General features: G+C 35.5%; 1 protein-coding gene across 1 annotated transcript in view; it reads left to right on the forward strand.

Annotated features, from left to right (window-relative positions):
• Positions 1 to 481: 481 nt before the first annotated feature.
• Positions 482 to 13,881, forward strand: part of LOC149798937 (transmembrane 9 superfamily member 2-like) — a 117,942-nt gene continuing 104,542 nt past the window's right edge. The window contains exons 1-2 of the mRNA XM_089957852.1: positions 482 to 690; positions 2,387 to 2,454. Of these exons, the coding sequence (XP_089813978.1) occupies positions 523 to 690; positions 2,387 to 2,454 (236 nt within the window). The 5' untranslated portion in view covers positions 482 to 522. The remainder of the gene's footprint in view (positions 691 to 2,386; positions 2,455 to 13,881) is intronic.

A 13,881-nucleotide genomic window follows, 5' to 3' on the forward strand; every position in this document is an offset into this window, starting at 1 on the left:
GGCCGAGATCTCCAGTCACTGTAGTGACTGGTCCCTCGAAAGTTAATGTACATGAAGAAACAGCCGCTACTTGGACGAATATATTCGAGTCTCAGATGAATGTTTAAATCCTTTTATTTGTTAAAATTTATAAATTTAATATATAAAAGACTTAAACTGCAGATAAATTACATCCCAGTATCTGTCTTAATGTAATTCAAGTTAAATGTCGATGTCACCCCTTACTGCAAATGTTTGAGCTGCAAACAAAACATAATTTTATTTACAAATGCATAAATTTAAATGTCTTATCGCTCAGATTGCACCAATAAAACTAAGCCAAAAGCTGTCTGAAAAGAGATAAATCTTCGTTTTATTTTGGTATTACACAATTATTCCGGTAATTACTTTTTATTCCGGTATTTATTCTGGTAATGACCATTATTCCGGTATTTGTAATAGTAAATACGTTTATTCCGGTTAATCTAATGACCGCCGGATGACGTGTAATCGCCATTTTGAAGTCTTGTTGCGTGGAAGTACATGTCATTGCGTCTCTGGGTCGATTTTGACAGTGTGCTTAAAATTCAGTATTTTAACATGTTTCAATTCCTAACTTTATGCGCATGTATAATATTAAGTCAGGCGTTTTACTTGCCTGGGTTGGCACCTGTTACATACTGTAAAAAGGGGAAATCTGACGTTTGCAAGGTAGGAGAAGTCGGTACAAAAATTGAATTGTATTCTGTCCCCTCCATTCCCCGCCGTAAAGGAGAATTTAAGAGCCTTTGCAAAGCTTTCATAGTGCAACAGTGTGTGTTTGTGCTTGTGTGATTTGGATTTTTAACGTAGCTTTAACAGTTTTTCAGTCATATCTCTACGATGTCTGCAGTGTGTCAGTTTAAAGTGTAGTCCTACATGTTAGACCTTGACGCTGATATTTATGTTTTGGGTGTCAGGGTCTTACTCCCTATCTAACAGCGCTGTGTAGTGTGTTTTGAAGTCGACTAACATCGTAACGAAAGACAAATTTTCAGGAATGTCTCACATAACTAGCAACTAAAATATTAGCGCTTTTCTACAAAGTAAAGTCCAAATGTTTTAGTCAGACTTTACTTACTGATGCCTTTTCTCTAATAAATTCAAATTCTCACAAAAGAAATGGACCTGTTTTCAAGTTTTGTTGGTCTGCCTTTCAGTTGACTGGAAAGCCGGGAATGCCGAAATTGGGTAAAGTTGAAATAGTATTCTTTAAAGAAACGAATAAAAATATATTATACCTGTTGGAACTGTAAAGCAACGTTTCATTTTGTACACAGTTGAATGAATAGGCACTTTCGAGGCACTGATGTAGACAGTTGAATGAATAGGCACTTTAAAGACACTGATGTAATGAATAGGCACTTTCAAGACACTGATGTACACAGCTGAATGAATAGGCACTTTCAAGACACTGATGTACACAATTGAATGAATAGGCACTTTCAAGACACTGATGTCTGCCAGTGACAGGTACTTCAAGCTGATTTTATGAACAAAGTAATGTAAGCATGGCAGTTAAAATCTTAAAAAGAGACAGATAGCAAGATGTGTTGTTGCAATTCTAGTTTTTAAGATATGTAACAGAAAGAAGTAAAACCACAAGTTTAAGAGATAAGCATTGTTGTGAATTAAATCAAAAATTATAATTCTAAATGTCCAAAAGTGTAGAATTTGCTGAATGAATTCCATTTATCTTCATTGTCATGATATAACACAGTGATGCAGTCTAGATTGTTTTTAAAACGAGTTCATAAAAATCCAAATCCAAATTTATCAATCTAACTGTCAGTGAGAACTTTAGCAGTTTCAGTTAATACTGGAAATAAAAAAGTCCTCTTGAATTATATCTGATGTGAACAACACAACTGCAAACTTTAATCAAAGATTCCCACAGACTTATATAGAACAGGAATGAGTTATTTGCTTATCAAATCCCTAATTATTAGGAATGGATAGGTTTGGAAATTTTATTGGGTACCCAGCAAGGTCATTTTTGTGACAGGGCTAGGTTTTTCCACTCTTACTTTGTCCATTTTCAAGGGGATCTTTCCATGTTCTTCCTCCACCAAATATACTGGCTGCCATGTATAGCCAATTATGTGCTGAAAATTGCATGAAATCCTCACTGCACCCCTACAGAAAGCAAACATGTCAGTTACTTGGTTTGGGTAGTATATTGACCTCTTTATTGCTATGTGTTCATTAAACTTTTTTTGGAACTGGTGGTGGAAGGAATTTTGTTTTTCTCAGGCCATTTTCTGTCATATATTACCTTTATTTGATGAAGTTTATCAGAATTATTATATGCTGTATCTAAAACTATTATTATTGATTTCTTTAGAAAGTTTTCACTTCTTTGTTGCAGTCTTCAATTCCAGTATATGTAAACCGACTGAACTCCATTGAAACAGTGATTCCATATGAATATGACCGGTAAGTCATTTTTGTTTCATAGGTGAGACAATGGGATCACCTTTCAAATGTTGTTGTCACTGTCAATATTGTGTTTGCATTTGGTTTAGTTTCTCTGACACTTTTGAATTCAGCGCTTCAAGTACCTTTCAAACTCTATTAACCCTGGTGTGACTACTTGAAAATGTTTATGCCATTTCAAATTTTATGTCACTAGGCCCTAATTATTTGGTTACATTACACATTGAGATGAGAAACCGACTCAGTTGATTGGAGAACTAATGAAATGAGTAATCAAATATTCAAATTAGAATACTTTTTTGTGTCACAGTTATACCTGAACTCTGTTAGGCTTTTGAAGTAATCATTCCTTTTTTACACATAATTAGGTCTTACACTCACCTGTACATGGCCTTTTTGGTTCATTCAATATAAATAAAAATGAAACAATAAAAAGTGTTTTTATCAATTTTTTTTCCATCTCTTTAGCCCCACACGTCAGATGAATTTGAAAATATTCAAAAGAAGACTACTGTGTAAGAATAGAATAAGAGTATATAAAGTTGGAGGGTGAGTTGACAAAGTAGGCAGGGGGTTTGGGGGATCTACGCCAATGGAGATACAGTTTGCTTTTTAAAGTAGCCTCGTTTAAAGTAAAAGTAGCCCAGCTGATAAGGAAAGCCCTGCAGTATACTGTAATTCTGGCTTGTAATAAATTTGCTACGAGTTCATAGCCTCAATGAGTGTGTGTGATTTGGATTTTTAACTTAGCTTTAAACAAATTTAAGTCATATCGCTAAGATTTATGCAGTGTGGCATTTTATAGTGATGTCTAGCACTGGAGCATCATGCAGCAGACATATAGCATGATGTCCCGCCCAGTCACATTATCCTGACACCAGGCCGACCAGTCCTAACACTAACCTCTTAATGCTAAGCCCCAAGTGAGGCAGCTGTTGTACCATTTTTTGTAAGTCTTTGGTATGACTCGGTCTTGGATTGAACCCATGACCTCCCGCATCTGAGGTGGACACTCTAACCAGTAGGGTACTTGTATTAGTACTAGTAAAATATAGATTATACCTTATATGTCCAGATTATGCTTTCTTGCCATTTATATTAGCAAACATCGTGGCTATACCACTCTTGGAGTTGGTATGTTTATGCAAAAAGTCTGCATGATTACAATATCTAACAATGGGATCCAAAAACGGTACATTTCTAAGATGAAAGGGACATTAAGCCTCTTAAAAGTTGTAATAGTCAGTACAGAAGAATAAAAAAGAATACTTAGATTCACATGGGAAAGAAGGAGGAAGAGCAACAATTAATATTATGCTTATAGGACATGGGTTGATTTGAGTATGTTCTTGTGGCAGGAGAAATGAGTGTCATGAACATATGAAATTAAGAAACAATTTAAGGATTACATCAAGTTGAAAGATAAACTAGAAGCCTTTGAGCTATATAGGGTTTGGATCTGCAATTTGTGAAACTGGACATTAGGTAATTATGGGTGAAGTGTACTTAACAAACGTTTTAGTTGAATGTAATGTTTACTATTCACTGCATCAGTCTTAAATCAAACTTATGGGCTTTTAAATGCACATTTTCCAGCTTCACAACAACAGTACATGATATTGTGTTATACCTTATTGAAAATTGGCCCAACTTAAGGAAAAAAACTTGATTGCCTTACTGAGGTCTTCTTAGGGTTGGCAGGAAGTAACCACAATTTGACGTTTATTGGTGGATGGGCAACCAGCCAGCCAGCCATCTGTACCACCCAACCATCATGGCATTTATCATCTGCAATATGCCCATTCTGACTGTTACCCAACTGATCCAGCCTAATAAATGTGCAATATATGGCTACAGTGGTCATGATATAATATCTTGGATTGGTGAAACATTTGTCTGTCCACATATTAAGACAACTAAGGTATCTTACACCGAACATTCAGCACAGCTTCCTTGCCACTTGTCTTAGCATCCTTGGCATTGATACCTGGAATTCGGTGAGCTGTATCACCAGGGTCATGAATAGGGCTTCTTCCCACATCATGGCCTCCTGCAACATGGACTTTGTAAGAAGAGATGCACTCTTCCTCTCTGAAGTCCCGCTGTGCATTAGCCTTGTGCACCCACCTAGTCTGCTCCCATCTTGTTTTGGAGGTTGAATTGAGGAGATCAGAAAGCAGGCATAACAAGAGTTGAATCAAGTACCCATGTCCAGATGTCATACTCAGGGATTGGTTCAAAGAAGACGCAATCTTCAGCAAGGATACAGTAGAGGCAGTTCCCAAAGACAAGAGAATAGCAGTGGCCAGGCGAATTATATGAGGTCATACACACCCACTTTTCACCTTCAAGCAAGGAGAGGAGATAGAAAACAAAGTTTCTCCATCTCAAAGCTTCCTGCCATCCATCAGTGGCTTAAACTTTCCCTTCCTGCTGGCAACCCACTCATAGGGGCCAGACACTTTCTTTTTCATCAGGCTTGGGTTGATCTCTTTCCACATAAAAAGAGAGTGGTCCAAGTTTTGTTTGGGGGGGCCCCAAAGAATATTGTTCATCAGGCCTCTTCCACTTCTAATTGTTGCGAGCCAGTCCACAAAAGTGGAAATCATTCTTTCAGATCCTACCCAGGAACGACTAGATCTTTCCAAAAAAGATGAATTGATTCAACTTGCCAGAAAATACGATCGTTCTGAGGTAAAGACTTCCTTAATGAAACAAGAAATAAGAAATAGTTTGGTTCAGTATTTGGTAGAAAATAATGTTTTTGATAAAAGTGCTTTGGTTTCAATCACCAAGTCTGTATCAGACTCTGACACAAAAGTAAATGAATTAGAATTAAAATATAAGATGGAATTGAAGTTAAGGAAGCTGGAACTTCAGAAAGAAGAAAGAGAGATGCAAATGCAGTTACAAAAAGAACAAATAAAGTTACAATTTCAGAAATAGGAGAGAGAGAGAGAGAGAGAGAGACAGGAAAGAGAAAGAAAAACAGATGCAAATGCAGTTAGATAAGGAAGAAAGAGAAAGAAAAATGCAGTTACAAGTGGAAGAAGAGAAAAAGAAAACCAAATGCAATTACAGAAAAGATCAAATGCAAATGTAATTAGGTAAGGGAGAAAGAGAGGGAATATCAATTTAGAATAAAAGAAATGGAGCTGGCAAGTGAAAAGCATATTCACACTTCAGATCCAAATTTAAGTTTTGATCTTGCAAAGAATATTAGATTAGTGCCCCCCTTTCAGAGAAAAAGAAGTAGACAAATATTTTACTCGCTTAAAAAAAGTTGCTGAAAATTTGAAATGACCAAGGGACTATTGGTCTCAATTGTTACAATGTATAATCACTGGTAAGGCTAGTGATATTTACAATTCATTGTCACTTCACCAAAGTGGTAACTATGATGTGGTCAAAGAATACGTCTTAAGGGGTTATGAGTTCAGAAACTATAGAAAAGAAGCTGGACAAACTCATTTCGAATTTGCTAGAGAAAAAGAGCAGTTATTTGATAGATGGTGCTTAGCCAAGAAAGTTGAACAAGATTATGAAAGTCTCAAACAACTTATATTACTTCAAGAGTTCAAAAACTGTGTACATAGTGACATTAAGTCTTATCGTAATGAGCATCAGATTGAAACCTTGGAAAATACTGCTTGTGTTGCTGATGAGTATTCTTTAACTCATAAAGTTTCTTTTGTAAATAAGACTTCTACTCAACAGTCTTCTGGCAGAAAAGTATTTCAGCCTAATACAAGCCCTTCTAAAACTCAGACTGGCACAGCTTCTAAAAATCAAGCTTCTGATAAGCTTGATTCAAGATCCTTGTCTCTTCCTGTGTGTACCTATTTCAGGAATAAAGGACACGTTATTTCTGATTGCTACAAATTGAAAAATAGGCATCAGAATCAAGACAGACCTATTCCAAATGCTCTTATTTGTAAGAGGTCAAGGTCACGGTCATGTATTGATAGCAGTACATTTGTTGGGTCTAATAAACCATTGTGAACCATTCATATCAAAGGGTTCTATATCACTCTTGGGTGATTTGGCCAATCCTATCCCTATTAAAATTTTAAGGGACACTGGAGCTTCTCAGAGTCTTTTATTGTCTGGTATTTTTCCTTTTTCTGAGAAGTCTTCTTATAATGAGAGAGTTCTTATTCAGGAAGTAGAGTGTGGCTTTGCTAATGTTCCTCCCCATTGTGTAAATTTGTCATCAGATCTAGTCTCAGGACCTGTGACAGTCGGCACAGTGTCTGTTTTATTTGTTGAGGACATTCATTTATTACTAGGCAACAACCTACTTGGGGACAGAGTTGTGGTTAAACCACTTTTTGTAACTGACAAGCCTTGTTTTGATCAGAAAGTCGATCCAATTGAAAAAGAATTCCCTGATTTATTCCCAGCTTGTGCAGTTACCAGAGCTTTTGCAAAGAAAGCTCTTGAGAATGATGTTGATAAGGAAATTATTCCTTTAGCTGACACATGTATTGGTCAGGCTTTTGATGCGGTCACTTTCACGACTTGTTTGGATAAATCAAGGTATTGATCACAGTGATCCTCTTTTAACTACTCGTTCTCTTTATTCTAATAAGGGTGATAAATGACAATCACTTGTCATCAAACAGGAAAAAGATCTTGAGATCTCCTGTTTGTTTCAAAGGGCCATTAGTGAAACTGAAGCTACTGAAGTTCCTGTCTGTTATTTCATTAAAAATGGAATTCTTATGAGAAAATGGAGACCTCCTGAGGTACCAGCTGATGAGTGGTCAGTGAACTGTCAAATTGTAGTTCTAAAACCTTACAGACAGGAAATACTTAGTCTGGTCCATGAAACTCCTTTGGATGGTCATTTAGGGATTAATAAAACTTATCACAAGATCTTGACTCAATTCTGTTGGCCAAAAATCAAAAGTGATGTTGGTAAATACTGTAGATCTTGTCATACCTGTCAGATGGTAGGAAAACCCAATCAGAAAATACTTAAGGCTCAACTACAACCTATTCCTGCCTTTGATGAACCATTTAGAACTGTGGTAAATTGGGTTGATCCCTTACCTAAGACCAAGTCAGGTAACCAATACCTGTTGACCATTATGTGTGCATCAACAAGGTTTCCAGAGGCAGTTCCTTTGAAGAATATAAAATCTAAAACAAAAGTAAAAGCTTTGATAAAGTTTTTTATTCAATTTGGCCTTCCCAAGTCTGTACAGTCTGATCAAGGCTCAAATTTTATGTCTGGAATTTTCCAGCAAGTTATGTACAGATTAGGCATCCAGCAATTCAGATCTTCTGCCTATCACCCTGAGAGCCAAGGAGCATTGGAAAGATTCCATCAGACTTTGAAAAATATGATTTGATCATATCAAATTTGATATGGGTAAAGATTAAGATGAAGGCATTCGTTTACTATTTTTTGCTGTGTTAGGGAATCAGTTCAAGAATCTTTAGGCTTCAGTCCTTTTGAACTGGTTTTTGGACACACTGTGCATGGACCATTGAGGTTATTGCAAGAGAAACTTCTTTCTAATGAAGATGCTGAAATTCAACTTCTTGATTATGTTTCCAATTTTAAGTACAAGTTGTCAAAGGCTTGTGAGGTCGCAAGAGCAAATCTGCACTTGATAAAAAATGAAGTCAAGATTTGATAAAAACTCGAAGGAAAGGAGCTTTCACCCTGGTGATCCTGGCTCTCATGCCCATACCACAAAATCCTCTTCAGGCCAAGTGTTGAAAAATGGCATTAAATCCTACAACAACAACAACATCAGGCTAAGTGTTATGGTCCCTACACAGTTGACAGGAAAGTAAATGATTGAAATTACATCATAAATACTCATGGGAGACGTAAACAAAAACAACTTGGTCACATAAACATGCTAAAAGAATATGTTGAAAGAGATAGCCAGGTTCAACATGCAATTAATTTAGTTGTACCTGTCCCACTCAATGAAGATTTAAGTGAAGGAATATCATCAGATTCTACTGATATTGGAGTGACAAATCTTTGGAATTCATAAATTATGAAAGATCTGGACCAGAAACTTTCACTTTTGCAAGAGCAAGAAAGAAATGAACTTAAACAGTTATTATTTGAATATGAGCACTTATTTCCAGAATAAACAAAATTTTCCATGACGTTGAAATTGTAAATTGCAAACCTGTGAAACAACGCCCATACAGGATGAACCCTAACAAACAGGAATACTTGAAAAAAGAAATTCAATATTTGCTGGAGAATGATTTTATAGAGCCCAGTAAAAGTGGCTGGAGTTCACTATGCATACTTGTTCCAAAACCATATAAAACTTTCCGTATGCGGAATGATTATAGGAAGGTGAATAGTGTGACGAAAACAGATTCATTCCCATTACCAAGGATCGATGACTGTATTGATAAGATTGGGAATGCCAAGTATGTCACCAAATTTGACCTTCTGAAAGGATTCTGGCAAATTCCACTAATGGAAAGTGCAAATGAAATTTCAGCATTTGTGACTCCAGATGGACTTTACCAATATAAAGTAATGCTGTTTGGGAAGAAAGGGTCGCCAAGCACATTTCAGCATCTCACAAATATGATTACCTCTGGTCTAGACAATTGTGATGCTTACATTGATGATGTCTTCATCTACAACTACAGCTGGAAAGAACATTTAGCAACAGTTCGGAAATTCTTTGCCAGACTCATGGATGCATGTTTGACAATTTGTCTAAAAGTGAGTTCTGCTAGTGTAACTTTTCTAGGACATATCGTGGGACATGGACAAGTTAAACCAATAGATGCTAAAGTCAAGGCTATCTCTGAATTCCCTGTGCCTGTTGATAAAAAGCAGCTGATGCCATTTTTAGGTATGGCCGGATGCTATCAAAACTTTTGAAAAAGAAACACAAGTTCCTTTGGACTGAAGAATGTCAGGAGGCTTTTGACAAGTTAAAAGCCATACTTAAAAGCGCACCAGTTCTTACAGCTCCAAATTTCAGTCAATCATTTAAACTGTCTGTTGATGCAAGTGATGTTGGGGTTGGAGCAGTTTTGATTCAAGAAGATGAAAATGGTATTGATCATCCAGTGTGCTATTTTTCTGAGAAATTAAATAAGCATCAAAGAAATTATTCAACAATCAAGAAGGAATGTTTGACTTTATTGGCATTACAACATTTTGAAGTTTACTTTAGTTCCTCTTACTTTCATCTACAAGATGTTGTTACATGAATATAATCTTGACATCAGGCACATCAAGGGAAAGAGAATTTGATAGCAGATGTACTTTCCTGTGTATAACAATGTATTATTTCATGTACACTGTGTGTAATTTATATGAGTTCTTTTTAACCTCATATATAATTAGTCTGTGGTAAAAAAAAGCTTTATCATATAAATCAGGGGTGGGCAAACTTTCCAGTGCAAGTGCCACATACACAAATTTACACCTTGTCACGGGCCACATAGTTGATTAAGTCAAATAATTAATATTTGAAATAGCAAAAACAAAAGGTTTTTCTAAACAACATCATAACTCATTTTCAGTTGTTAATATGTTGTTAATATTTGAAAACTTAAACTTCAAAAGAAGCACATTTATTTGATTAACAGAGTAACATAAACAGAGTCAGTGCGAATGATGACTTGTTCCTGGGCCGCATGAAAACCCTTGGCGGGCCGCATGAAAGCCCTTGGCGGGCCGTACTTTGCCCACCCCTGGTATAAATCTTTCTTTTTCTTTATGGGGGAAGTGTTATGTATATTTGATGTAATTTAAATTGGATTTAATTTTTGTAAGTTTAAAAATCTTTCTATTTTTTCATTTCATTATATGTCAAAATAATGTAGTTCTGTTTAGTAGGAACTCAATACCTTTTCCAGAAAATATTTTGACCTTGACTGTTCATTTTTGTAAACACATAAAAAATTAGTAACAGCCATATCAAGTTTTTTTAAATTTATTTTTAATGTGGGAATAATAAGGTTGAGATCGAGGCTGTGTTGGATATGTGACCCTCAACTTGTAAATAGATTTTAGTGAAGTAAACAACTTTTTTTATTTTATTCTTTGAGTAAAATGATTGAGCCATGTCAGGGCCATGCTGAGAGTACATGATGTAAACATGATCACGTGACCCATATCCAGGCATCTGTTTTGCGTGATATTCAAGTTTTAAACCATTGCTTAAGAGAGAGATCTCAGTTGGACTTCTAAACACTGAGACATAAAGGTGTTTCTTTTGTTGTGTCATATTGGAAATTACATTTTAACTTTTTTTCAGATTATTTGAATTATAAAAATTTTATTAGTTTCTCTGGAAATATTCTGAGTGCTCATGCAGAATTATTGAACAAAGAGATTTCATTAATTCAAACACCGGATTATTTCTTGTGTTTCTACAAGGAACTGTAAACTTCACATTACAGGATACAGCATACGTCATCACCTTCCATCTTGGATTCTTCGTCAGGGCTCGAACTTAAAATCATTAGAACATTTTATTATTAGGACTTATAAAATTTTATTCTTGGATTATTTTTGGATTTGATTCTTAAAACCATAAGTTCTTATTTTTTCATTTTTTACATTATTTTTCCAGGGAAATAAATAATTTTTTAACTTTTTCAAAGCTTGTTGTTTTCACTCTTTCTTGTGTTGCTGTTATTTTGAGCCTAAACGTGTCACATAAGAACTCTCTGCCTCTTTTCCTCAGCTAGCCAACTGCTTTCTCATTCTCCTTGAAGCCAAGAAGTTAACTCCTATCACTATAAATGGAAACTGGTCCATGATCTCAACACAATTCAGCATCATGGACAAGACAATATTGAACACAGTAAGGACCATCCTGACTTTATGTCCAGTTTTGATCTATCCATACTACACTTCGCTCACCTTATTCCCAAAATGGAATCTTCCCTTTGTGTTGACATGGCTTCATCCAGGTTTGATCCCCAGTCGTCCACATTCATCAATCAACTATAATTTATTTTTTTCTGTTAGCGTTTGTCCCAGCATGCAGAGTCATTGAGCTACATGCCCTTTCCATGGACCCAAGCTACATGCAGTTCCCTCCTGACAGATTAGTTGTCCAGATACTGGGCAAGCGACAACTATCTATTTGCCTCCTTTCAGTTAATACATTGAGGTGAAGCTTCAAGTTCCTGTATGCACTTGAAGACATATATGGAGAATATCTGCAATGGCTGGATCAGGCTTTTTCTGCCTCTCAAATCCAGAAAGCAGCTACATAACACAAGAGGAGCTAGGCACTTGGTTAATGGCAGTTATAAAATCAGTGTACACTAACCTCTCTCAGGAATAGGTATGCCTCATGAAAAACCCACTCACAAAATATGTGCAATTTCCATGAGCCTGGCATTCAGACATAATGTCTCCATTCAAGACATAATGAGTCTGTTGAATGGCATGCCCAGACCACTTTCTCCAGCGTTAATGTGCAGGACATGGCATATTCTCCTATATTATGTGATTCAATAATTATTTGCAGGAGAAAGCAATTTTATTAAATTATATTTCTCCTATAATACTTAACTATCCACATTACAAATCTCTGACACCCTTTCCTTCATTGTGAGCATCCTTTAAGGTTTTGCTTAATTAAACTCTGGTTTTAACCAGATAAACCAGTAGCCACCTAGCAGGTAGAAAAGGAGATAACCTGTAAGTGCTTCTATATGTTGATATAATATATGGACAGAAAGACATTTTTTTCTGTCTTTCTGGGAGGGCTGAATTCACGGGGAGCAAAGAAAGTTAGTTTGATGTAATGTGATCAGGTAAGTATTACAGGAGATGCTGTGTACTAAAGTTTTCTGGGGATCTCCCTTCTCCAGTACTTTGATGACTTGCTGCTACATGATGGATGGAAGCAGTTTCTGTTATTTCACATGTCCCGTTGTTGGTCAGCAGCAACTCAGTTAGGACTTGTACCAAACCTAGAGAAATCAGATCTCTTTCCTTCCCAGAATTTTGTTTACATGGGAATGGAATTTCTCACCTATCTGAACCATATTTGCTACCCCAGACACAATAAACAAAATCTTGGGTCTGTTGGATGACTCTATAGGCCAAGACCTCATCAGCTTGCCTTTTCTATTCTAGGTGTTCTGTGTATTTTATTTATATTGTGTGCTTACGTTTTGTCCTTAAAGGAGGGATGTGAAATTAGACTTTTTGTCTACCTAACTTTTGTCATGTTTTTTTTTATTTACAAAACTTTGAGTTCAATGCCTAACCTTGTTTATAAGCTTATAATGTTCTGGAACTGAACTTGTTTATAATTTGATGGAAGTTTTCATAAGAAATTACTCATATCTAGGGTATTCAGAACATTCATTTGTCTCTTAAATTTTCACTCTGTCACTTTGACAAGCAAATAGTTTGTTGAATTTCATACAAATTGTTTGTTTCACTTCCTTTATATTACTTATTTTAAGACCTAGTGTTATAAAGTTGGGACATTTAACACCTGGCTGACTTAGTACTCCTAGGGAGACTTGGTTTATATTCCCATCAGTTTGTTCTGTTAGCAGTCTGGATACCTTACAAGGTTTCTGTACGTATATGTAATTTAATTGTTTGTTTGTTAGTTTTAAATTTTTTATTTTTTTTCCATTACATGCTACTGTAATATATTTTGTTTTACTGGATTTGATATTGTCCAGAATAGAGTACAGTTCTAACTGATTTTTTATTTTTATTTTTGACTTAAATGACTAATAAATGAAACCCTGTATCAAGTTGCTGACCTTGATTCACACTCACAGTTTTGGTAAACAGCTTTTTTTATTAAAAATTTAAAATTCTTTCTCAGAGTTAGAATCTTTAATTTTAGTCAATGTCAGTGCTGGCAGACGTGATGTTTTTCACGTAACAAGCTTCTATTTCTTTCTAGAAAAGTGAACTCTTGACTCTCATCCAGGAATCTGTTTTGCATTGTAGTTAGTTTTATAGCTGATGTTATGATAAGAATTTTAGCAGTTGTGCCTTAACACTTGAGACTTCAAGTTGTTTAATGTTGTATCTGGTTTGGGCTGAGTTTTTAAAAATATTTTCTTCAAATTATTGTATTTAAAGTGATTATTTTCCCTGGAAATACATAAGTGCTTTAATAATTCTTGGACAAAGACATTCCTTGGAAATTAAACAAAGTTCAAAAACTGGAATAATATTTTCTGTGACTTAACAAGAGACTGTTGACACATCAAAACAATGCTGGCTATTACAGACGTAATCACCTTTCATCTTGGATTCCATCAAGATTTGAACTTCAGTTCAGTTAGAACTTTTCATTGATAGGACTTGTGTTTTTTAATTCTTTGATTATTTTTGGACTTAATTAGCAATACCATAAGTTCCTTTTCTTTTTATTTTCACTTAGTATTTTAGGGAAATAAATTATTTGTTTAATTTTTCAAAGCTTT

Source organism: Sinohyriopsis cumingii, chromosome 5 (assembly GCF_028554795.1).
Source record: "Sinohyriopsis cumingii isolate HCF-2022 chromosome 5, ASM2855479v2, whole genome shotgun sequence".
Lineage (NCBI taxonomy): Eukaryota > Metazoa > Mollusca > Bivalvia > Unionida > Unionidae > Sinohyriopsis > Sinohyriopsis cumingii.